Here is a 25,646-nt window from a genome sequence, read left to right as displayed (position 1 = left end):
TTCCTTCCCAGAATTTTCTGATATTGGCCAATACGTGACTGAGGAAGTTTTCTCTTTTACACACATTTCCCACATGAGCTTGTTTCGTTATTGTTGATAATGGCTTTGGTCTTGAGTCTGTAAAGCAAGAAGGGAAACATATCAGCCTTGTGTAATCAAAGTGACAGTGAGTTGTCCACTCTATTCCCTCTCCTAAAAGTTACCTTCTCTTAATACCAATGAAGGCAAACGGTAAGGCTTGGCTCTCTCAACAGCCCGCTTCCTTTCAATTCGAGGAAGGATCTTGCCAGATTGGGCTACTGCAGAACTTCTGGCAACTTTAGAAAAAAAGAGAACAAAAAAGAAATGAATCAAAAATTTCAAACTCAAAAAATATGTCACCTTAAAAGAAGGCAAGAAGTATTACCTTCAGATGTCCAACGTTTAATGCATCCTCTCAGAAGTTCTGCAGAACCTGTCTGGACAGCAGCTGACAATACTGCTTCCACCTGCTCCTCCTAAACATAACAGACAGAATAAAATGAGAATCTTACTTACTTTCAGCACCTGAACCATCAACGGTGAATGTTTGTTTCTAGCTGTATACTCAGTCAGACATCACAAAGTCAATTCGGAGACATGCGAGTCATTCCACATTCTTTGTCTTAATTTGAGCCACAGGCTGGACTGCTCCTTGGTCTGAGGAGCACAGTAACTTTTCCTCTGACATTTCAACTTACTGAAGGCTAATTCTGATCTTTAGATCCATGCCTCTGCAGTACAGGCTTCATGCACTGACTTCCAATTAGCTCTTTTCTGTAACATCCTCTGCCACTACCCATTACGCATTCCGTGCGTGTAAGGTTGCCATCAGGAGTGCAGGAAGGGTGAAAGGTTCCTCCACAAACTTTTACTTTGCTCTTTTGGGGGTTTTGTTTAGTTGGGTTTTTTTAAAGACATTTAAAAGTATCTTTCCCTTCTAGGCAAAATCGTTACATTCCAAGGGATTTCTACACAGTGGAACACACATGTGATATTTCCATCTTTTTCTGAAAACTGGTTGCAGGCAAGGAAACACACCAAATGCTATTCACAGCGGCAAACAAAACTGCAAACCAAGCTTCTCGACCCTACTGCTGCAATTTGTCTCACTAACATTCCAAAGGAATCCCTGCTCAAATGCATAACAAGTCTCCGAACGGCACAGTCACAATCCAGCAAAGGCTATTAAAAAACAGACGGGCTGTTCATCACAAAGACTATCTCTCATGAAGCTCTTCAGATGAGAGAGAACGGTCGGTGCCAAAGGAAAACCTGTGACAGAGGGGGTGAAGTCACTATGGCAAGATAAAGGAGACAGAAGGCAGTGAGCGTCATGAGATAAAGGTGATGACGGTGTTGCAGCAACAAGAGGGCAGTCTAAGAGGAGTACGTTGGGCTACTGTAGCACGAGGCAAAGGCCGCAGAGGTGAAGATCTGCTTTCACCTGACACCAGTAATCCTTTACCACAGCTCTCTTCCTTGGAAGCAAACGGTCGTGTGTAGTGCAGCAAGCTGACGTTTGCAACAGCTCGCATCCCAGCGAGACACCCCCATTGTCAGCTACTGCACTAAACTTCATGCTTCGAGAAACTGATGGGGATGAAGGTTGCTCTGAGGGAAAGAGGCTTGATGTTGCGCGTGACCAGCACTGAGCGCACGCTTCCTTGTGCATGTCTGTGGCCCAGAATTAAGAGACGGGTCTCTAAAGACAAATCTCTTAGGGCTGTTCCCAGTCAAACTCCATAGTTTGCGGCTAAGCATACTATTTCTTCTGCTAACTCCAGCCAACACTCGTATTTCAGGGCAACTAGCAAATAATACGAAAACCACGTTATCATGTCTTGTAGCCTCTCCAGCCCCGCCAAACCAGAGGGCTGTATCTCCCCCTTGATTCCCTCATATGCGCTCACCTGGCTCAAACTGGATGGCTGGACATCGACGAGTCTTGGAGACAGCAAGCCAGCTACCAGACACCTGTGGTAGCTCTCACCAATGGCTTCAGTCATTGAAGGGACAGATTTCTTCAAAAAATTCAGGGTCTGAAACATCAATCCAAAACTACTCATAAAGGCCGCATTGTTAGTCGGTCACTAAGGGCCTGGGTAACCGCTAAGAGAAATTATAGAAACGTCCCCTTAAACTGTCAGAAAGCCTGCATCAGGAATGTGCTTTGGCTTAGCCATCTGAGTAAGCGTTACTATGCCGAGTCTTAAAGACGGCAGCCAAACTAACAGTTACAGTTTATTTTAAAAATCCTGTGAAAGAAAAGAGCAGCCCTTGCAATGATTGAGTATTTTCTAGCTTCTCTCTCGATACACACGCCTTTCTTTTTCCCTGACCACTGACACAAAATGCATTCTATAGCAGCTAAACTAACACACAACTGTAAACCACGCTTTGGAAGATCCTTTCGATGCTTGTTTGTGCAGAAGCTGATCCATGTTGGAAATATTTAGCGAGCTGAAACTTAAGTCAACATTATTTGTCACAATCTGGGCAGTGGCTCGGAAGTTGCAATTGGGCCAAGTTTGGGAGAAAAAAAGTTTCCGTTCTTCTCAAACAGTTAAGTAATTTCTCATTTTCTCCATTCTGGCTCCCTTTTTTCAAGTTAATCGGGGATAAAAACTCTAACTCAAGACTATGCAGGCAGTTTGACCGATGGCTCGTAAAGAAGTAACAGCTTTCCCCGACTTCCACAACATTTCTGTTCTTGCTCCTAGAGCAACATTGCATTCCTTTCTAGACATCCAATCCCTGATCATGCTTCCACAGGAGACCGTGGTGGTTTTACAGTCCCAAGAGCGGACCTAAAGCATGAGCATTTGCATAAATCTGGTGACAGGCTACAATTGCAATTACGCGTGTGGATGGGCAGGAGGAGCATTAAATGGTCTCAGACACTGAAAGCAGTGCAACAGAAAGCTTAGAAAATGTCCACCTCGTGACATTCTCAACAGAGACAGAATAAAAGGTCACCTCCTTCTGGAAGCTGGTGCAAGTCATGTGAACAACTCCGGAGTTCAGCAAGCATGTGCCATCTGCAGAAACAACAAACGTTTGACAACCTTCCAGACTCTCTCAGTTATGTTATGACCAGTTTACATTGTTTACATAGCAGTATCTGGAAAGATAGAACTGAGTACTTTGAGCTTCAGTTCCAAGTCATTTCCTTCTATAACCAGCACCACTTCACAGGCTACGTCACAAAAGCAGCAAAACTCCGCAGACTGCCAGATATATTTCACAAGAGGAAATACCTTGTTAGTACAACGTCATCAGAGTTGGGTTGGGGGTGTGGGGGGTTGGGTTTGGTTTTTGTGTGACAGACAATGAACAAGAGAACCGAGAAATAGCATCTCATTTTAAGCTTATCGCTCTTAAAAGCACTGAAATACCTACCAAAAGTACAGGCACTCGGATTAAAAAACTGCTCCGGTGGTGGATAAAAAGGAGGAACTTCCCGACGTAGACTGCGCTCATGTACCAGAATATCCAAAAGGAGCTCGGGAGAAGTCATGCTTGTCACAGTCTCCAGTGACCACAAAGCAAAATAGGGGCAATCATGAAGGAACTCTTCTGGCCTTAAAGAAAACAAGGGCGTCAGCTAAACGCCGACATTCAAATTAATTATTTGCAGGGATATTGAAAGCAACTTAATAAAAATCTACCTTAGCGAGTCTGGCATTTGAGCATGATACCAGCTGTTAATGTCAAATACGCCCAAATAAGTAGATGGTTTGCCTTGACCGTATGTTTGCACTTGCCAACTGAAGACTGCTACACTGATGTCAGGATATATTGCTGTAAAAGAGAAGACATTGTTTTATTTGCAGAAAATAGGGTAGATCCGATATTTTTAAAACACCACTTTCGATTTTGGCTTAATTTTGTTCTATCACTCATGAAACACAACTTACTAAGAGTAGTGAAAAAAATTACAGAGCAGCAAACATCTCTGCGACAGGTTTCAGTCATACTGCCCCTTTTGCTTGTTCAAATTGCATCCGTTCTAAGCAAAGTCAAATACACAATTATTAGCTAATTAAGTTCTCCATACATGAAGAGCTGATCAAGACGTTTAGCTAGATGAACAGTTTAGCAAAAAAAGCATGCTAGGAACACATACATTGCGACTTTTAGAAAGCATACAAATAATTGTCGTATATGCTTGTCTCACACAGCTGGCATTATTCATTTCCAGCTTTGACTCAATGACGAGTTTTAAGAATAGCTCCTTTCCATGCATATTCCGAACGAAAGACCACAATTCTCACACCAAATAAACAAAGAAACCCTGACAAACCAGAAATTGGAATAGAGATTTTAACATAAACTATTCACAACATTCACACCTCCACACTTACACACACAACACCAGTTCTCTTAATCCAAAGGCATTTCAGATGAAGACCCTTAAGATCAAAGCCCCTTAAGATCGTTGAGTCCAACCATTAACCTAACAGCGACAGGTCTCTTACATACCTCCAGGGATGGTGACTCAACCATTTCCCTGGGCAGCCTGTTCCAACGCTTTACAACCTTTCCCGTGAAGAATTTGTTTCTAATACTCATTCTAAACCAGACCTGGCACAACTTGAGCTCATTTCCTCTCATCCTGTTACTTGGGACAAGAGACTGACCCCCACCTCGTTACAACCTCCTTTCAGGTAGCTGAAGAGAGCAAGAAGCTCTCCCCTCAGCCTTCTTTTCTGCAGGCTAAACAACCCCAGTTCCCTCAGCCGCTCATCGCAAGACTTGTGCTCTACACCTCTCACCAGCTTCATTGCCCTTCTCTGGACATGCTCCAGCACCTCAAGGTCTTTCTTCCAGGGAGGGGCCCAAAACTGAACACGGTCTTCAAGCTGTGGCCTCACCAGTGCCGAGTACAGCAGGACAATCCCTTCCCGACTCCTGCCGCTCACACTATTTCTAAGACATGCCAGGATGCTATTGCTCTTCTTGGCCACCTGGGCACACTGTCGGCTCCTTTTCAGATGCCTGTCGACCAGCACCCCCATGTCCTTTTCCACCAGGCAGCTTTCCAGCCACTCTTAGAATCATAGAGGAGCGACACCCGGGCACTTGACCCGACCTGGCCAACAAGTCGATTTCATACAACGAACATCACATTCGATATCAATTAGAAACTTTGCTGTGAAGTGCTCTCTCTCCCCTCGATGGCTGTGATCCTGAGAACTTCTTCCCCAAGCTTGTACTGCTGCATGGGGTTGTTATGACACAAGCGTAGGATCTGGCACTTGGCCTTTGTTGGACCTCAGACCATTGGCCTCAGTCCAGCCAGCCAGCCTGTCCACATCCCTCTGTGGAGCCTTCCTACCCTCAAGCGGATCAAGGCTCCCACTCAGCTTGGTGTCCTCTGAAAAATTCTTGAGGGTGCGCTCCATTCCTCTGTCCAGATCATTAATAAAGGTAGGTATTAAAGACATCAGGCCCCAGTACTGAGCCCTGGGGAACACCACCTGTGAGGGACTACCATCTGGAAGTAGACACGCAAACAGGTTTGAACAGGGCAAAAAGAGATTCAGATAACATTCCAAAGCAGTGGAGAGAATGATCTTATTGTTCAAAGGTGACAGCTGAAGGAATAAAATGCCTGACCAGCAGTATACAGATGACCCCACCATACATCGCTAGAGCATGTCAGCAAGCGTGAAAACTCACCTAGTTTTTACCTTAAAGAAGTCTCACATAACTTAAGCACACGGTTTGTCTTTTTCAATAATCCCAACAATCCAGTCTGTACAGATATTTAAGGCTTTCAGACCCTGTGGCCAGAACAGCATCCATTGCTTACATTCCAAACCCACGTATTTTAAAATAATCAAACACAGGCATCAGAACAAACCTTCAATAATGCTATCCTCTCTGTCAACAGGGCTGAGAAATTTTTCTACTGTCTGACAGCTGAGTAGTTTAAAATGGCTGATCTGCCCTCTCAAGGGAAAGACTCCTCCTGTGAGATCTAAAGTGTACCTCTCGTCACAGTTTTTCAAACCCTGGGGAAACAACAGAAGAGACAAAGGGTCATTTTGAGATAAAAACATACATTATAGCTAAATATGAAAGACACTCTATATCTCATATAATAAGCATATTTTACCGTGTATATTTCCCATGAGCTTATTTGTTACAATAAATAGAAACTACAAATGACATGCAAGAGAATTCAGTGTCAAACCCCAACAGCTAAGTTTGGCGGTACAGACCAGGCACGTTTTCAAACTCTAGCATTTCCCTAACATCATTCAGATCTAAATGTGTTTTGCAGACTTCCTTGCAATGTCAAGGTTTCTTTATAAACCTAAATATATATCTACAAAGAGATATCTGAAATAACGCAGCACGCATGCACACAAAGCTCTTTCCTCCGTGTCTTGGTCACAGAACTGATGAAGTCAGAGAAGTCATGCCATCGCAGCAGCTAAAGCTCTGTCGAGAGGTATGATCTAGAGGCACATCGCCAGAGTGAACGCACATCCCTCGCTGGGAACTACGAGAACTTCTTACTGATGAACAATCTTCTTTCAAACCACATAAGCTCCTGCCACCTCCTCTTCTCATCTTGTCAGAGACTGATTAATGGGTGAATCGGGTGAAATGGGTGAATGGCCCTCAGGTCCTTCACCGAGCACAGCCAACAGCAAAAGGGGAAAACAGAGAGGACATGGGATGCACGTGGCCAAGGCATTTAGGATCACAAAGCACTACAGAGTAAGCAAACTGCTTTGAGATACACTGAAACCCCGGCAGGATTGTGTTCAACCCCTGATGCCACCAGTTGCTAAGTAAGCATTAACTAAAATGAACCGTCTTTCCAAACACAGCATTGCTTCAAACTGTCTGCTGTACGGTGCAAGACTGGGCGTACTGTGGACACCAAACAAAAAAACAACAAAAATCCACCACCACCAAACAAAAGCCAACCCAGAAACGGATCACACCACGTTCTACCCAAGTTTCCTAAAACTTTCCTAAACTAGCATGAAACAACACATTCCCATACGATCTCATAACATACATCTAATTCACCTGAGAAGAGGCAAGCTTTCTCTTCATAGTTCCAGGAAATGTTTCAAATAAATATCAAGGCTGTCTAAAACCAGTAATAATTACAAAAAATTATGGTTTTCATTCCTAAAAAAAATAACAGACGTGCAGAGGAGATGAGGAAAATGAAAACCATCTCTTTGAAAAACTGATGTGAAGCATAGGCAAAGAGCCTCATTTTTGGTACAGAATGAATGATCACTACACCCAATTTTAATAAAAGATGTTGTCCTGAACGAGACATCCACCACTCCAAAAGACAGTTTCATCAGGTAAAGTACTAAAACTCCAGAAACCTGTCAGAGACTAATTTTAAGAGCTAGAAATTTAGACTTTCGTTCATATATGAAGAGCCGGTCCTCCACAAAGAGGGCGCAGAGGGAAAGGGCAAAATAATACCAAAACAATTCCTGCCTAAGACAACTTCTGAAGCAAAGCAGTCTATTTGAAACTTCCCACACTGGGGCAAGCAAATCCCACTTAAGGAACTCCATTGTATGGAAGTGATGAAGGAGGGACTTTATCGACCAGTAAAACAGGAAGAGAGTTTTCAAATGAGATGCACTGGTCACACTCCGATATGGAAGTAGACGCTTTTCTGCCAGTGAGGATGGAAAGAAACTTGTCTCAGACAGCCGTGTAGGCAGACAGTCATGTGGTACCGACCAAGCTGTGATTCCAAGGAAGTGTTCTGGGACTAAAAGTGCCCACGGTAGAGTACAGATCCTGGCCTAATGCACCTTTTGGGGTTTGTCCTGTTGAGAATATGCAAGACAGAGGATCAAAATAGCAGGAAAGGCTTGCTCTGAATTAAGATTACTTTCCCCTCAAAAAGGTTTTGGAAGACTTCCGAGCATACTACTGAATAGAATTCTACATTACACAGATGCGCCCTATATCTGTTACATACCAGAGATATAATGATACCTCACCTGCATTTTAAACGCACCACCTTTGGAGCCAGCTTGTACATTTCTGTATTCTCTTCTGAACGAGTCATCCCACTGTTTACTGTATTTACATATTTTGCTGGCTCTGAGAGTGGATTCAATAGGTAACCCAGCCAAAGAGAAGAACAAGTTATCTTTACAGCTACAAGGTTTCAGGATCATCACCACGTAAGAGACGCTGTAGGTACATTTCATGTGAAGTACAGCTGACAGAGCTCAAAAGGAAACCAAGAAACTAAACCCAAAGATCAGCAAAGAAGAAACAGGTATAGATGACCGTCTTTGGAGAAAGGGAGACAGAGGGAAGCTTATTCAAGTCTGCAGGTTGGTTAAACAAAGCTATTCGAGGCCCTGTCTTTTCTTCCTACATGCCCTCAATTTGCTGTTTAAGAATAATTTTATTTGTAAAAGCTGCTTCCTCTTCAGGAATTGAATTGATAGGGGCTCTTTGCAGACGAATCTAGTTGCAACACACGACACTGCAGCACAAAATTGTACGCCTTGTTTTCAAAAAGCATGCACAAAGGCCAGGCCCAAGAAGACTCAGCAAAAGACTACTTTTTTTCCAGTCAGCTCTGAATTTTGATGGTCAATATTAGCCCTGCGAACTCAGCTGATGCTCACCCACAGAAAATAACTCTTCTTTTCACACGCGTGCACATCTTACCTCATACATGACTTGTCCTGATGCCAAGCACTTTCTGTCACCAAATGTTAACTGCAACAGATGTAAACTCAGCGCATCACCTTCGCTGAAAAGGGTATCAATGAGGAAATTAGATTACAAAGATGCTTTATAATCCTCATAATCATTTCATTAGTTCTAGACCGACGTTTTCTTAATAGCACGCTCTTGCTGACAAGAAAAACACCGCTTCCCAAAACACGGTAACTGGCCACATTTAGCCACTAAAATACATAAGAGGACATTTTGGCACTAAAAGCTCCAAGGGCAAATGCTAACCATACATTTTGAAAGCTTTAATACGTTGCATGGACTAAAACTTGTTGGATAAACTTCTTCACAGCCAAGAGGTCTCGATCACAACTGCTTTAAAGTCAAACTTAAAAAGACTGTCGCTCTCGGAACGGCTGAGATGATGCTGAAAGAGAGAGAGATCTTTCTCCCCTTCCCTTACCACCAAAGTTCCGGTCCCTCTCCTGCACCCACTGCACCCTCCCGCATTCGGATGTGATGCAGTCATCCAGCAGGAAACCGTTGACTTCTCTGCTGAATCCTTCCCTCCAGGTGAGCTGAACTGGCTCACGAAGGCTCACTGGCTCACGACTGCCGAAGCTGGCACAAGGCAATCGCCAATACTGTCACCGCCCTCCTTTAGGGGCAGCGGGCTGTTGTATCGGCACCTTTAGTCTTCTAGATCTGCAGCCTCAACTGCTTTTAATGGTATTTTAATACCATGCTGGGAGCATCAAACAAACCGTGAAGCAGTCAGCAAGAAACAAAAGGAAATCATTTAAGAATGCAAGCGCAAAAATGCAGCCACAGTTGCTTTGCCTTCTTTCCGAAGGCGGGAACTACCGGGTCCCTCTTCACATCTCTTAAAGCCTGTAAAAATGGCATTGTCAGCTTAAAACCTTTCCTACCTGACAGAATCTCCTGCATAGCTCAAGAAACAAAACAAATATACCTGTATCGACTGTATGCCGACAAACACATTAAAAAAAAATAAAATTCAGTGGCTCACTGAAGTGACACTGAAGTGTTTATTCACCTTTCCTGTGTAGACTGAACAGCCCACAAGTAGCAACAATTGAGAGGATCATTCTCAGGCTCTTGAAAAGTGACAGCATAGACAGGAATCCTTCCTCCTTCAAGCTGAGAGTGGTGCCTACAACGTTAAAAGAAAAAAAAAAAAAAGAAAAAGAAAAAGAAAAAAAGAAAAAGAAAAAAGAAAAGGCGAGCCTACCGGCCCTAACTGTTTGTAGAAGGGTAGCAGCTTCTTCCATGAAAAGAAGACCTTACGAGCTTATCCTCAAAGTACAGAAGGTCATACTTCCATCTCAAACAAGTGAGTCAAGGAAGAGACAACTGTATATGCAACAGTCAAGAGGTGAGGAAACTCCTGTCCAGCAAACGCAATAACCTGGGCTTATGTCCTCCTCTGCCTCAGGAGGAGGAACATCATAAAGGATTACTTCAGCAGCCAGGCAAAAGATTGCTCCTACTGTTGTAGCCTACTTCAATATTGAACTTCAGATGCAGCATATCTTCTGAACAAATTTAAAACAGTGCCAAACACAAGTAGCTTCTCATTTCTTGGACTACACAAAGCATTTTTCTTCCAGACTTGTGAATCTTATTGGTACCTTCACAGTCCATTCTTGCCACCTAATTATTCCTCCACTGGCTATGCATCCAACAGCTTCTGGTGAGTCGCTGCAGACGTGCTGAAGTGAATCCCTGTCTGAAGCTGGCCAAATATTTCAAGTGAGATTGCTCTTTGGCAGATCTTAAATCACCTCTTAATTTTTCTTACTTATAAATTTACACCTCCCTTATTCTCACCGCCAAGTGTTGCAAGCAAACTTTCATTCACATGCATCGTTGCCTCGGAATGGGTCAATCTCTGATTTCAGCCAAAGCTGACGTGGAGGAAAGAATATATTTTCAGACACAGATCAGCTACTGATCTTTCGTCTCTCACTTGTTTCCTCCTGCACATTTTAATGACTAGCATCACCAAAATCACACCACTAACGTACTTCAGCCTTTCAAAGTATGCCCTAGGTGCAGTTACTGGATCTGAAAAAGAGTTCCTCAAATCAGTTTCATCAAAATACGCACACAGGGAAACAACGGTTTCACTGAATACTACTGGTAGAACAGACTGTCTGATAAAAATCGGCTCTATCGCATCCCAGCTGCTTGACGTGGAAAGCATGCTTCTTTGGGTTACAATTCCTCAATCCACAGGCACAATAAGGAAAACAATCCCAGTGCACGCAGGAGAAGGCCATCCACTTAATGCAGGTATGACTTAAAAGGTATTGCAGAAGAGGATTTCTACACATTCCAAGATTGTACTCATACTGGGTTCAGTCCCTGAAAAAGTCCTCTTTAAATTCACATACTTCCTTAGGCAAAAAATGGAGACCGCTGCCCCTCCAGGCGTGGCCAAGGGTAAAGGCCTACTTACTCCCTCTTCAAAGTGTTCATGTTCCACAGTGACAGGTAGCCGTCTGAAAAACCCACAGCGAGCTGATTGCTTCTGCTTATGTAGCACAGGGTTGACACTGCTGTTCCGGAAGGATTTTCTAAATAAAAACAGAGACGTCTCCCTTCTCTGGTCACAGCTTCTCTCCTCTGTGGGACTTGAGCAGGACTTCTAGTGACAACTTCCAGATCTACACACACAAAACAAGGAATGCGTGATGCCATTTAGCGTGCATTTTATACGCTGACGTCACAAAACCCATAATCTAAGTCGACCGTCCCAGGCAAAATACCAATTTATGCAGCACTTTTTTTGCCATTTCCATTTTGTACGTCTTCAAAGAACATAAGAACTCTCTGATCGGACACGTATTCTCACTCGTAGGCAAAAATCAAGTAGAAGCGTAACCTTCATAGACAAATTCCTCTTGGACTCCATACATCAGGAGTTTGGGCCTCACAGTGAAGCTATTTGAAGTGACACCAACTCCTGAAGCCACTGTTGTAATAGTTAAAACAGTGGATGCAATCTGAATACACCAATCAGAGATTTCATTCATCCAAACGCAGGGGTTTTGACAAGTTGGATTTTTTTTAGAAAACAAGCCTAGAATTTGCCCCAAGTCACTTAAGACGAGCCAAAGAACGTTCCCAAGAAATAGGGCACCTCCGACACAACTTCCTACCAGGCAGCTGCACCGACTCAGATGGTAAAACTCCCACACCTCACTGGCAAGAACCGTAGTGACACAGCGATCTCGGTGGGAGGGGGCATTTATAACACTAGGAGGAGTAATCAGCCACTCCTAGCTTTAATCAGTTCAGGACTATACAATGTCAGACCGCCACCTGCAGTCAGTACTCACAAATGTCTGCACACTAGTATCTTCAAAGCGGGATGCATACTGCTTCTTTAAAAGACACACATTTTCTTACACCTCATTTCATGTTTAAAAACTGAAGCTTACCCAATGCTTCGATATCGTTCTCACTGCAAGACAAATCATCCAAACAAAGGTCAACCAGAAGTAGATGACCAACATCTGTAGCCACTGCTGCCACTCCAAAGAGCCATTGCAGGCTCTGATGAAGGTGCTGAGTGCTCACACTGGCTCCTCCGTGACTCGTTATGGGCTCTATAGCAGTTACCTGCAGGAAAACTACAAGTTAATATTTCAGCTGTTTGACAACCCAAGTCGAAATCATTCAAAAGGGAAGCCAGAACTGGCACATCACAAACAAGAAAGTAAATACAGGAGCATAAGACTTAAAAACAAAGCATGGTTTACGATTCTATCAAGGAAAAAGAAAAAGAAAACAGCCCTGTACAAAAATCTCTTATTGCCTTCCCTTTACTGTATTTCCTACAGCTATTTCACGGAATTAACTTCAGCTGAAAAGGTGCAGTCTATTATTACAGCTTACCAACTTCCATTTCCTACTTAGAAATAATGAACTATGGAAGGAAGAAGCGCGCGCTGCTCTCTAACATGCCAAGCAGTCGGCATGCACCTCTATTACAAGGTGAGGACAGATTTTTCAGCACGTGTTGCAACACGTCCCAGGACAATACCCACTGCCAGAGCAGAGCACAAGCACAGGAAGACTCCTGCACTGAAGCTATACAACAGAAGGACACAGGCTATCGTTTAGCCCTCTCACAAAATGCAACCCAATGCAAACAGGAAGCTTTACATCAACAACAAACTGTTACAGGAAAATAAAGCAAGGGAGTGAACTTCACAAGGTAGTCCATTTTTTATCTTCTATTTTTACCCCCAGAGGTGGGGAAAAATAACCAAACCCCAAAGCCCCAAAGGTTTCTCCTCTCCCCTATCAAGCACTTGTTGCCACTACTCTGCCTGGCGACCTGCTCCACAATTTACCTTTCATCTTGCTCACGAGAATTCTAATCTTAGAAGCACCCGGAGCAATTTAGACCACTCTCATTTCCTGTTTCAGATTCCCTCTAAATCAAATCAAATTTCCAGTCTTCTCTCCTACTCGAAGGACTATCGCAAGCGCTTTGATTGTTCCAATTCTTGCTGCTCCAAGTCTTGAGGACTGTTATGAGGGAAGCAGAAATACGCTACACAGCTTGCTGCACAATTAGCCAAAGTTCAAGTGTCGCTTCCAACTTCTTTCTCTTCTAAGATTGTTTCCGTTGTTCAACTGGCTCCAAATGAATCTTCTCCATTTGTACATACGGTCTTCCAACAACGTTTCCCGATTTTAACACTGCCATTTACCACCTAGAAGCTCCTGAAACGGCCTAGTTTTCCACTGCGCTCTGCACAGGCTTTTCATATGCTCCTAGACTAATGCCGACTCATTCTGGGAAGGAACTCAGAAAACTTTTCTCAGCTCACAGGATCCAAATGCTACCCCTCTGCCTCATACAAACCAGGAAAACTTGGGAAATTACCATTCCATACTTCTGAAACATACAACCATTATAAACCCATTTAACAGAACTAATGTTTTTAATTCAGAGTTGCTTTTACTAGAAACCAATTCCAATAAGACTCCTTTAACATTTTCAGTTTTCCGCTGCATTTCACATGTATATCATCCAGAGGGTAAAAAGAGCTGTTGCCATGACAAAAAAAAAAAAAGCCAAAATTCTTTCTAAGCTTACAAGTTCCGTTTTCTAAGTCATTCCTTTTCTCTCTGAGCAACTACACACCTACTTTTCCACTCAAAGACAGTCATACAGTCACTACACATACCCTGTATTAATACACTCATGGCTTGACACCTCGGTCCGGAATTACTTGAAGTTGCTGTTAACCTGGATAACTTTGTTGTCCACAGAAGTCAACAGTCCAACCAGCAACACCTGTGTCCTGCCTATGCTCACCTAACCTCAGAGCAAAAAGATAGGAAGCGAAATGAAAGCAACAGACCAGACAGGTTTGTAATCAAGAGCATTCAGGCCATAAGAGCAGAAACTCAGATAAGCTTTGGCTTTATTCCCAAATTCACAACCTTCATCACACAACAGCCAACTTGTCCCCCCAAGGCTTCGTCATATTTTCTCCTCAACCACTCTTTTTGTGGTATGGAAAGACTCCCTGATACAACTGAGACTTATAACTCTATTTGGTTTCAAAACACTTCTGTAGACACAGACTCAATACATGACATGTTCCTTCTTCCCCTTTCCTGTTCTTCTTCCCAGCTTGCTTAGATTTCAGAAATAAAACTTAATAAAGCTACGTCCTTTTTCACACACATAATTTACTTATTGATTATACGCCTATGCCAGCACACAACTTGTCTTTCCAGCTACAACTCTCAGATTTACCCAGACGGTAGGCAAACGCACCCAGTGGAGCACCAACCCAACTCCTCGCTTTAGAAAGTACCGCAATACAAGTGCTTGAGACGAGTAAGCACACTGTAGCATTACAAACAAGCAAAACAGAAACTGTGGTCTGCTCTAAAGTCACCTGCTTGCTAGGCTGAGATTCATGGGAAAGGGTCCAAGTCATTTACAGCACAACTATGGAAGACCGAGATCTTTGAAAGACGGAATTCCTGACAGAAATTTCATTCTGACAGAAAAAAGCATTTCAGAAATTTCTGTTACAGACCTGTTAAGGGGTAGTGATTTATTTTTTCACTCGTGCCAAACAAAAGGTATTTTTCAATGCCCTTTTGTGGAAGTGGAGAATCAGGTAACTTTGTGCTCTATGATGAAACTAGAAAACTTGGTTTACTATCCCTAAACTCAAAAGATAACAGTACCATTGTGCCCAAGATTTTACCTCAAGGCTCTCTCGACTGGATACTCTCAAGTGACAGTACGTTAATGCACTAGACAAGAAATACCCCCTACAAAGAGGCGCTCCAAAGCTTGTCCTGAGACAGGGTCATGCAGCACCTAACAACATAAAAGCTTCGCTTCTCCAATTAAAAAGTACGTACCATTCCAGGAAGAACAACCGATTTCACCACTCGTGATGTTCCAAGGTCATACAGACAGAGAACACTTCCCTCTGCTTCTTCCAACCCAACCAGTAGTCCCGTTCTCTTCTGCCAGGAAAACTCCTTCACCACACGAACAGTGGGAGGCTGTTTCTTTACTCCACTGAAACGGTGCGCAGAGTGCCGCTCTGCTGTCACAGAGTTCACTACCTCAAGCTGAGGACCACGCGCCAACCACGCTAGGCCATTCCTCCCTGGAAGAGAAAAGAAAGCTGGCTAAAGCAAATGTCCAAGAGAAGACAGAAAACAACTGAAAAATCACAGTCGCTGCCCCTTTCCTTCCCTAAAAGGACCTAACAGAGGAAGACTGACTTACCTCGTCCTGGTCAATTCCTTAAATCACCCACTGAAATCCTCAAGCCATACCTCTTAAAATTAACAGCCTTATTTATTCTTTTGCATTTGTACCTGTCATTCCTGCACTGAAGAATCTGAATTGTTTGGGATAAAGATTACAATATCTTGACCTAGAGTCTTTAGACCACATTCGGCTTGGTTTTGCTAGAAATCATCGAAATGCATATGGGAATGCAAGTCTTCAAGCAGGCTTCCCACATAATAAATCTAAGCCAATTCATTCCTAGTTGATTAATTGTCCTTGACACAGGACACCTTCTCCCGGGGTACTCATCTGCATCCTAGTAGATACTTTGGAAATATGGCTGCAGCACTTAACAGCGTTATCCTCTTCCTTCTGGTTTTATTCAGACTAGAAAAAAAAAAGCAGGGGGGGTGCCTCTGTAACAGCCTAGAAGAACTATTTCTGCACGCGATGTTACGATGGTCATAGAGCCGGTGCAAATAAATACCGCCAAAAACACCACTATTCCCTTTTTGAAAATGCTTTCTTATGGAATTAAAAATTGAGGAGGGCTCACTGACTCAGCATGTTTAAGTAAACTATTTGAATTGCACAAGATCGGTGCAGGTTGTTATAACTTCAAAGTTTAACTATACCAATGTTCTAATATTAGCATACGTTGAAGCATCCTTTTTGGTCTCGCTAAGCCTGATGCACCTTAACAGCACCGACCTGGCACAGTTGATACTATGACCCGATGCTTCCGGTAACCTCCAGGCAATAACAACTTTATACCAAGTCCAAATTTAAAGGAAAATGCTCACCTCTAGAAAACTTCCCGCACAGCACAGAATTGCGGCTCCTCTCCTCTTCCCCAACTGCCTCAAGAGTCACCTCTGGAAACTGCAGCAGACTGCTCGTAACGTGAGCCCTCAGGTCTGGCATTCTTCACTGTAAATAAAAAAAAACATTGACCAAACAGACTCATGTCAGCCATAAATATTCTTGAGATTGACACTAGTTTCATCAGACGCAGGGAAAAATCTCCTAGGCATCACCTGTATCTCTTTTCCTTAAAAAAGGGGCACTCAGGACAGTTTTTCCTCCCACAGCAGAGCCAAAGGAGAATCCTTTGCTTTTCTGATGCCCATGAGATCCCCAACAAAAAGTGACAGAGAGGTATGGATGAGATAAATAACAGGAAAAAACCCACTACACTGAGTTCAAGGCTGCTCACACAGGTGAGTAAGAGGGGGTCTGAGAAAAATCCTATTGGGAAAAGCTTCTCAGTAACAGGCACAAGTTTCCAAGCTGAAGAGAGGATTTCACAAACCATGTTGACTGCGCTGCCACCAAAAGAGAGGCCTTGCTGCCGCCTCCCATCTCTCCATCTGCCCCTTTCTTCTACTACTGTACTCCTGTGGGCTTACCTTGCGCTGCCTTGAACACTTCTTAGAGCACTTTGGGAGCCAACTTACCTCCCTAAGCAGACAGGCAAATAAGCCAGAAAAGGAGACAGTGTTCCACCAGGTTAGAGAGTGCAACTGGCTTGCAGAGAGAACTCGCAAGTGTAAAAGGCGGCACAAGGAAGGGGGCAGGACAACGCGTTGGGAAGAAGGAGAGGGAATTCGTCCGTGTGCGCTTTGTGGCAGTAAGCCGGTATGCTAGCTCAGGCATGGGTGAACACCACACTCCGTTTGCAGGGAGAGCTAAAAACCCCTTTGCTTTTAGAAAGGACACCACCCAGGACACAGTCGGTCCACTTAGAACTCCCTCTTGCACGGAGAGGCCCCCCGTCTCACTGAGAAAGGCTGCAGCTGACAGGCGTCGCTCCTTCCTTCAGCCAGAGGGGGAAGCCAAAGTCATTTCAGGGAAGTGGTACTTGGTGATCAGAGAAGGGACGACATTGTGTGCCTCTACTCAGATCACATTTTCTAAGGAAACAGGACAAAGAGTGGGAAGAAGCCAAAGAAGAAGAAATGGAAAGAAAACTAAGTTCTTTTGGGAAAAACAGCATCCATTTTGTTGAACAACAGGTCAAGATCACAGAATCGCAGAATGGTCAGGGTTGGAAGGGACCTCTGGAGATCATGTAGTCCAACGCCCCCCTGCCCGAGCAGGGTCACCTACAGCAGGTTGCACAGGACGGCGTCCAGCGGGTTTTGAATGTCTGCGGAGTGGGAGACTCCACCACCGCTCCGGGCAGCCTCTTCAAGTGCTCTGCCAGCCTCAAAGTAAAGAAGCTCCTCCTCATGTTAAGATGGAGCTTCCTATGTTCAAGTTTTTCCCCATTACCTCTTGTCCTATCGCTGGGCACCACTGTAAAAAGACTGTTCCCATGCCCCTGGCACCCTCCCTCTAAGTATTTATAAGTATTAATAAGATCCCACCTCAGTCATCTTCTCTCTAGACTAAAAAGACCCAGGTTCCTCAGCCTTCCCTCATGAGAGAGATGCTCCAATCCCCTAATCATCTTAGTAACCTTTTGCTGGAGCCTCTCCAGCAGTTCCCTGACCTTCCTGATCTGGGGAGCCCAGAACTGGACGCAATACTCCAGATGCGGCCGCACCAGGGCAGAGTAGAGGGGAAGGATGACCTCCCTCCACCTGCTGGCCACACTCTTCTTGATGCACCCCAGGATGCCACTGGCCTTCTTGGCCACCGGGGCACATTGCTGGCTTGTGGTCATCCTGTTGTCCACCAGGACTCCCAGGTCCCTTTCCACAGAGCTGCTCTCCAGCAGGTCAGCCCCCAACCTGTACTGATGCACGGCGTTATTCCTCCCCAGATGCAGTACCTTACACTTGCCCTTGTTGAATTTCATAAGGTTCCTCTCCGCCCAACTCTCCAGCCTGGCCAGGGCACTCTGTATGGTGGCAGTATGGGAAGCAGAGGTGACAAACACCTGGCAGCAGGGATCATCTGTAGGTTCTACGTTTCAACTCCATGCTGCATCACTGGGAGGGAAAAGGAAGGAAAGAAGCGGAATTAAGTCACACGTAGGAGAGAGACCCAGAATTCTCAGGAAAAACAGTCACCTCTGTCCCACAACTCAGTTGTGAAAATATATGCCCTCCGCTAATACGAACACAGAATAAGCTCTTAATCTGCTGCCTTTGCTTATTGACAGATTTGCTCTTTCTTCATCCGGAGCAGTCAATCACTTTGAAGGGGAATCTTTTGTCCTTTTGCCCAGCACCTGACTGCAATTTGCAGCAGGAACAGAACAGGAAAAATTATGAAAGCGTACCTTTCAGCATAGCGTAAGGCTGACAACGTTCCTTTGTAGGAGAGGTCTGCCGGACTCACGGCCGCAATCTGGAAGCGTATGAAAAGTATCAACTGACATTAGACTTTGAAGGAGATTTTTTTTTAAAGCAGTGTTAAACACTACCAAAAATCAGAGAGGGATTAAGTCCATAAACATAAAAGGAGAATCCTAGTGTCTTAGCAACCTGGCTATAAATTAACTCCTTTAGCATTTGAAGAAACTCAGGTAAGCTGTTTCAAGGCTGTCAGCATTTAGTCAATGTTTTCACAGATGCACTTTTTCTATTTGTATTCCTCCATCTCTCTACTGATAGTCCTTTCTTTAAGAAAAAATACCTCTTCAGAGATGCTGGAGTACACAGTTAGTTCCCTGAGACAAAGGTGATCCTTTGGCAGTTTCATCTTATTTAGGAATGAAACATCTTGTGCACAGCCCAAACGATAATCTCAGATTTCAGGAAAAAAATATAGTTGCTTCATAATACTGCTTCATTTTATGGAAAGAGCATGGCTTTTCTAAATAAAGGGGGGCTGCTTATGAGTGTTATATCTAAATAGAGAGAAATGTAGGTAAGTTTTTACAAATATGCATAAAACTCTTGCAGAAGAAATGGGGTTTGAATGGCTAATGTAGAAAGAGAGAGAGAGAGATTTTTGTTCTGAAAACAGAAGTGCTCTCCATTTGAGTAATGCGTTTCCTAGTGGCAAGAAACTTGTGACCAGCAGAAGGGTTCTCACCTTTATGTTGCATAGAAAGCAATCTTTTATCTTTTTATCTACACGCACTTTCACCACTGTTAGAGCCATGCGATCAGAATTAGAATCGGTTTACCATGATGGTCCGGCTGTTTCCCCCCAGAGCGGACTGCAGGAGTTTCGTCAGGACGGAGTCCTTGTATGGGATATGCAGCACTTTCTTTCCTGGAGCAACCTCAGCCAGAGCACTAAGGGAAAGAAAGTCAAAATATGGGAACAGTAAAGCATAACCATCAAAAGCAAATTAACGGGGGAGAAACTACCAGATTCTAAACTTCAGTACATTCCTGCTTATTTCATGCTTATGTTCATTCTTCAGTATATGAGTGCTTATGTACATCTCAGGCTTTATTCACTTAAGTAACTTTATTAGCCATGCAGCAAGTTGGTCTCTGTCGCAATCCCCAGCACTTCCCGCTGGATTAGGCTTTGGGAAACAATTCCAGGGTCCCCAGCCACCAAGGAATGAGCCGTTACTAACTGGCAAATCAGTAGAAACACCAGCCCCAGTCATGAGGAGAAAGTCTCATTTTTCAGTCATGGATTTTCACGGGTTTTGTTTTCAGGCCACCCAAACAGGGCGCGCTTTTATAGCCATCAGCAATTAAGTTCTCTGTCCCCTCCAGAAAAGCCTTTTCCTAAAGGCGCTCTCCTTCCAAGGGCAGACCCACAAAAAGAAGCCCTCTCTGCTTAATCCATTTCACAGAGAATTTCAAATGCAAACAACAATTAAACAGGACGTCTTTTCCCCGCTTCAGGGAAAGCCAGTAATATACACCTTGGCAACAGATTTAGCAAATCTATCATTGTAATGCCTTTGCATTTCCCATTTCCACCTGGAGAGCAGGCTGAAAGGACTCTCATAAAAAAAAACCCAAACCAACCACAAAACATATTCCTGTCTAGGGGGTAATTTTATGAAACAATTTGAACACCTTAACGATTTGAACATCTTTTTACAGGTACAAGGCAACAAGAAACATTCTCGAGGTGAAAAAAAAGAAAACAACACCTATTCACCTCTTTACCCCAAAGATCTTTTCACCACATGGATTCCACCACCAATACACAGCTGCTAAATAACCCCGGCTGCTGCCGATCCGTAAGAAACCCTTCAAAATACAAGAGAACGCCGAGCCCGGCATGCTGACGGTGCTGCCAGGGCTGTGAGTCGGAGCTGGACAGAGTTGCAGCCCCTGAGGTTGAAATCAGACCCACGTTTAGGCACAACCCGGGGTTTTAAGCCTCGCTACAAACCAGACCCCCGCTTTTCAAGAAAAACAGGGAGATTCACCTCAAAATAAACCACGTTCTCGACGCCAAAGGGGCGCTGGTCCATGGCCGCCGCCGCCCTTAGGGCCAGTTCCATGGGGCTTCGCTTGACCTGGAGCAGAACTTGAGGGCGTGAGGACAACAAGCCCCCTACACAAAATCTAAAAAAAAGGAAAAGTTCAATAAGATTTGCTGTTATTCACCCACCAAAGCCTAACCACTACAACTGGCCCTTTCACAACCAGGCCTGATCGCAGAAGAAAACTGAAATATCCCAATTCCCGGTTCAAACACAAGGCGTGGAGCTGCCCAGACCCCACGTGTGGGCTGGGCAGACGGGGGGGGCTCTTCTTCTCAAAACCCGCAGGAAGAGAAAGGGCAGGAGTGTTTTCCCAGCCCTGGAAGAGGCTGTGGGGAGAAGGTGGGAGGGAGGAAAAGGCTGCCCAGGAGTGGAGTCGGGGGAAGGAGAGGGCTCCATCCATAGGGGAAACGCCATTCCTGGCCACACAGGAGGCTGCGGGACCACCCTGGGGATGGATTTGGGGGCTCTCCCTGAGGGAAACACTGCTCCCAGCTATGCAGGAGGCTGTAGGGCAACGACAGAGATGGATTTGGGGGCTCTCCCTGAGGGAAACACCATTCCCGGCAACGCAGGAGGCTGCGGGGACACCCCGGGAATAGGTTTGGAGACACTCCCTGAAGGAAACCCCATTCCCGGACACGCAGGAGGCTGTGGGGCCGCCCGGGGGACAGATTTGGGGGCTCTCCCTGAGGAGAGCCTGTGGGGAGGAGGGAGGCGGGGGCCGCCCCAGGGCCGGGGCCACTCCTGGAAGGGGAGGGGGGGATCTCCAGCCGCCCACGCGGGGCTGCCCGAAGCCTGAGGAGATGAAAAGAAGAGGAGAAAAGCCAAGAGTTCCCTCACCGCCATCGCCTCTCACAGCCCCGGCCCTCCCCGCCGCGCCTCATGGCGGCTGTGTGCGGTGTCACCTGAGCGGGGGGCGGGGGCTGAGGCAGGAAAAGGCGAGAGGGGAAGGGAAGGGAAGGGCGGCGCCATTTTGAATGGGAGGAGAGGGGAAAGGGGGGGCGAGAGATGGAGGGGGGTGTGGGAGCGAGGGTGTGAGGGGAGTAGGTGTTGTGTGAGGGGGGAGTGAGGGGGGAATGGGTTTTCGGGAGAGGGAGGTTTGCAGGGCTGTGAGGTGCCTGTGAGAGAGGAGGCTCCGGAGGGAGGTGAGTGGAAAGGGCTGTGTGTGAAAAGAAAAGCTTTAAGGACAGGCCGGGCTGGGGAAAGGTGGTGAGCCCTGAGGGAGGGCTGGGGGACCGGGGTCGGAAGCGTGGGTTTGGGGGCAAAACTCTGGGAAAGAAACTGCAGGACAGGGCCAATCTGAGTATACATTTTAGCGAAGCTTCTAGGAAAAGGTGACCAAAGGTGCCTCTTGTCCTTTTGTGGGCTGGTTTTGTCTAAGTTATTCATGCGAGTGGACTTTTGCCACATGGGATGGGAACTTTCGCTTCCCGGGATAGCTGATCCCCCTGGATAACCACTGCCCGCGAAGCACTGCGAAACCCCGTGATCAAAAATGAGAACAAAGGCCGGATTTTGCCTCTCAGAAGGATCTCTAAGCCCCATCTCCAAGCTATTTTCAGTACCTTTCTGGTTGTTTTCTTCCCCCCCAACCCCATGATGTTCGTCGGGGGGGCTGGCGGAGCTCTGCAGGCGGATGTCCGGCTCATTTTGGGGAGGGCTGGGCTGGTTTCGGGGGGTCCCGGCTCATTTTGGGGAGGGCTGGGATGGTTTCGGCCTCGCATTGCCCGACGCGGAGAGAAGCTGTGGTGCGGGGCTCGTTGTCCTCGGCGCCGCGCGGCGCGGCCCCGCCCCCTCGCTCGCGTTTGCCGCGGCGACGCAGGGGGGCGTGGCCCGGGTTTTCGCCTCGGCACATGCGCGGGTGGGCGGACGTGAGGGGGAGCACTTCCGGTGTACGGCGGCGGGCGGGAGCTGCGACGGTCGGTACCGGGGGAGACGTGGGGACCGGAGCCGAGGAGGGCGGGAGCGGGCGGGCGGGGTGGCGGCGGCGGCGGCGCGGAGGTGTGCAGGGCCAGTTCGGGGGGTTTGTGGGGTGGCGGGACCGGGCTGGGGGGCTCGGGGGGCGGTCTGGGCCTGTTTGGGGGGGGGGCAGAGCCGAGTGGGGGGTCCCCGGGGGAAACAGGGCCGATTCAGGCCCCCCCCCCTCACCCCCGCTGCCGCCGCCTCACCCCCCGCTCGCTCCCCGCAGGTGGCGGCAGCCCCGGCCGCAGCGCAGGGTGCCCGGGGCCGGCCTGGCGGGGCGCTTGGCTCCGCTCTGGGCTCCGCTCTCAGCCCCCCCCCGCCCCCGGCAGGTCAGCCCGGCCGTGCCCCCTTCGCCCGCCTCCAGCCCACGGCCGAGTCCCCCCAGGTACCCCCGAGATGGGTCGGGGGGTCTCAGCGCTGGGCCCCCTGAAGCGGGGGTGGGTGGTGGGCACGGGCATTGCTGGGAGCCCGTGGGCAGCCCTGGGACCCCCTTAAAGCCCACAGAGAGCCCCGGGGCCCCCTTGTCTCCCCCGGAGCCGAAGGGGAGCCGTAGCTGTGGAGTCAGCTTAAGGAGTCTGCCCTAAGGACTGCTGCTTTTTGGAGCGTTGGGGGAGGGGGAAGGTTGTCGGTGTGGGGAGTGGAGGTGTGTGGGAGGAGTCCCGTGTCTTGAGGGAGGTTTGGGGATGTTGAGCAGATTTGGGGGAGTGGGGGAGGGGTCCCCTCACTTGGAACTCCCTGGTTCTTCTAAACTGTGGGAGGCAGCGGGCGTAGGGGGAAGGCAGTAGAGTGGGTTGCTGTGTTTCAGTCCTTGGTTGAGAGTCAGCGACTCTGCTCCCTTGCTGCTCAGCAGACTATTAACTCCGTGGGGCTGTTTCTCCAGGCAGGCTATGACTACAGAAACGGACCGACTTCCTCAGAAGAGTTGTTAGCGGTGACGTCTCCTGTGAACGTACTGCCTGACATTGGATAGACCTGGCACCACGCAGCAGCTCAGAGCCCCACAGCGTATGCTGCCGCTCTCAGTTGGCTCCATCAAATCCTCCAACCTGAGAATACCAAAGGTACGGAGTTGAAACGGGCCCTTCCTCACCCGCTGAGTCAGATGAACCTTTTTGTGCCCAAGTCGGCTGGGGACTGCTCCTGCCTCGCCGCCTTCAGGCGGAGCATGGCTGTGAGCAGGGGAGCTCAACACACAGTGCTTGCTGATTGCACCTGCTCCCTCGGGGGAGCGCCCGCAGCGGTGGGATGGGAGGAGGGAGGACAGCACAAGGGCTAGAGACAAACATTTTATTTCTTTAACGTTTCACATAGGGGGTACCCCAGAGGGGTTCCCGGCCCCACACCCCACAGCCGCTCAGTATTCGGGGCACTGTTGGTCTTCTGGGCCTGGCGCTGTCACCACTTGCAGGGCTGGCAGAAGCAGACACGGCTAGTGGCATCTCCACCAGCCCTTCAGGTAGCCCCACAGCCAGGCGCAGCCCTGCCGTGGGCATCTTCCTGCCCTGCACAGCCCTGGGTCTGCCTGGCCACACTCCCTGCCCGTGGTCTTGCAGGACTCCTCCCTCTTTGCCTTCAAGGCCTGGAAAGCGCGGGTGATCTCCCGCACCCGCTCCACCTTGTCCATGTCCATGGCTGGGGGCCTTCCGGGGGACAGGTGCTCGTCCGTGGGCCTCTGTGTCCTGTCCATCCCCTGCCGGGGAACCCACTCTTTCTCGGTCCCTGCTGGCAGCTCCTGTGGAGGCTCCTGGCTGAGGACCAGCCCCGGTTTCCCCACTGCCCCACCAGCAGCCATGGGAGAGCGGGGTTGTCCTGAGTGTGTGAGCACCACTGGCTCTGTTGCTGCACTGGGCCAGGGCTCCAGGAAGTGGTAGAGGGAGCTCTGGGAAGAGGAGCTGCTCCTCAACAGGCTGCTGCAGTCCTCCGAGTTGGCCAGCGAGCACAGGCTGCAGGGGCTCTTGCGGTGGCCCTCGGGGGGGCCCAGAAGCCCGGGGGGTGCCTGGACCAGAAGGAGCTGTCCCCACTGATAGGACCTATAGGCGGCAGAGGAGGGCAGGGGGACCTGGGGGCTTGGGGGGACAGGGGGTAGAGAGAGGCATCACTGCTCGGATGGTATATGGTTGGCAGGGAGCCCAGTGGGTCCTGTGGGGCCCGGTGCTCCCTCCTCGCTGCCTCCTCAGTTGCCCTGCAGAGGAGGAGAGAGAAGAGAGCCCGCTGCACCCCGTCTCCTCCGCTGGAGCCCGCGGGCAGCACCCCCTCCTCAGCAGGCGGGCAGAGCTGCCCAGCGCAGGCAGGGCAGGGCACGGGCTGAGGGTCTGGGGCAGGATCTGGGGGTCTCCCCCACACTCCCTGCTTCTCCTGCGTCGACTTGAGCTCCTATCCTTCATCTGCTAGTCAAGAAGCTGCTGAGGGAGGGGACGGAGTGAGCGGCCGGCAGCCCCCGGCACAGCCCCGGCTCAGGGCTGCCGTGGGGTGTGGGCTGTTTGCATGGTGCGCGGTGCCAGGGCCACTCACCGCTCTGCTCCTCTGGGCGGGCTCTCGTGTCTGTCGCCTCTTGCTTTGGCTTCTTCCAGTCCCTCTGCAGGACCCCGGGAGCTGGGTGAGACGGGAGCAGCTCCCAGCTCTGCGCCGCAGCCCCCCACACCACCCCACGCTGTGGCACAGTGCGGTGCAGCAGTCGCCTACCTGGAGCCGCTTGGTCCGTAGCACAGAAGAGACCGCGCTGAGCCCCATCAAAAGCATCACGAGCGGAGCCAGGTGAGCTGTGGGGGGGACGTTGGAGTCCCTCCTGGCACCAGCTGC

General features: G+C 47.9%; 2 protein-coding genes across 2 annotated transcripts in view; one reads left to right on the top strand and one right to left on the bottom strand.

The window, feature by feature from the left end:
- Positions 1–219: 219 nt before the first annotated feature.
- On the bottom strand, positions 220–16,480 carry LOC309685332 (protein ELYS-like). Its single transcript, XM_082501112.1, has 12 exons — positions 16,330–16,480; positions 15,145–15,398; positions 12,183–12,363; positions 11,198–11,405; positions 9,773–9,889; positions 8,707–8,791; positions 5,910–6,038; positions 3,690–3,808; positions 3,421–3,602; positions 2,998–3,059; positions 1,932–2,060; positions 220–497 (listed from the first exon to the last, which is right to left on the bottom strand). Exons 1-12 carry the CDS (start codon positions 16,448–16,450, stop codon positions 378–380), a joined length of 1,707 nt encoding a protein of 568 aa, XP_082357238.1. The 5' UTR covers positions 16,451–16,480; the 3' UTR covers positions 220–377.
- Positions 16,481–18,375: 1,895 nt separating this feature from the next.
- Positions 18,376–25,646, top strand: part of LOC309685331 (E3 ubiquitin-protein ligase TRIM36-like) — a gene marked incomplete at both ends in the record, with an annotated part of 81,509 nt that continues 74,238 nt past the window's right edge. Inside the window, one exon of the mRNA XM_082501111.1 lies at positions 18,376–18,384. Within this exon, the coding sequence (XP_082357237.1) occupies positions 18,376–18,384 (9 nt within the window). The remainder of the gene's footprint in view (positions 18,385–25,646) is intronic.

The sequence above is a fragment of the Vanellus vanellus genome, assembly GCF_965231255.1.
Source record: "Vanellus vanellus genome assembly, contig: HAP1_SCAFFOLD_59, whole genome shotgun sequence".
NCBI classification, from domain to species: domain Eukaryota; kingdom Metazoa; phylum Chordata; class Aves; order Charadriiformes; family Charadriidae; genus Vanellus; species Vanellus vanellus.
This window is presented reverse-complemented; position numbering and strand designations above follow the sequence as displayed.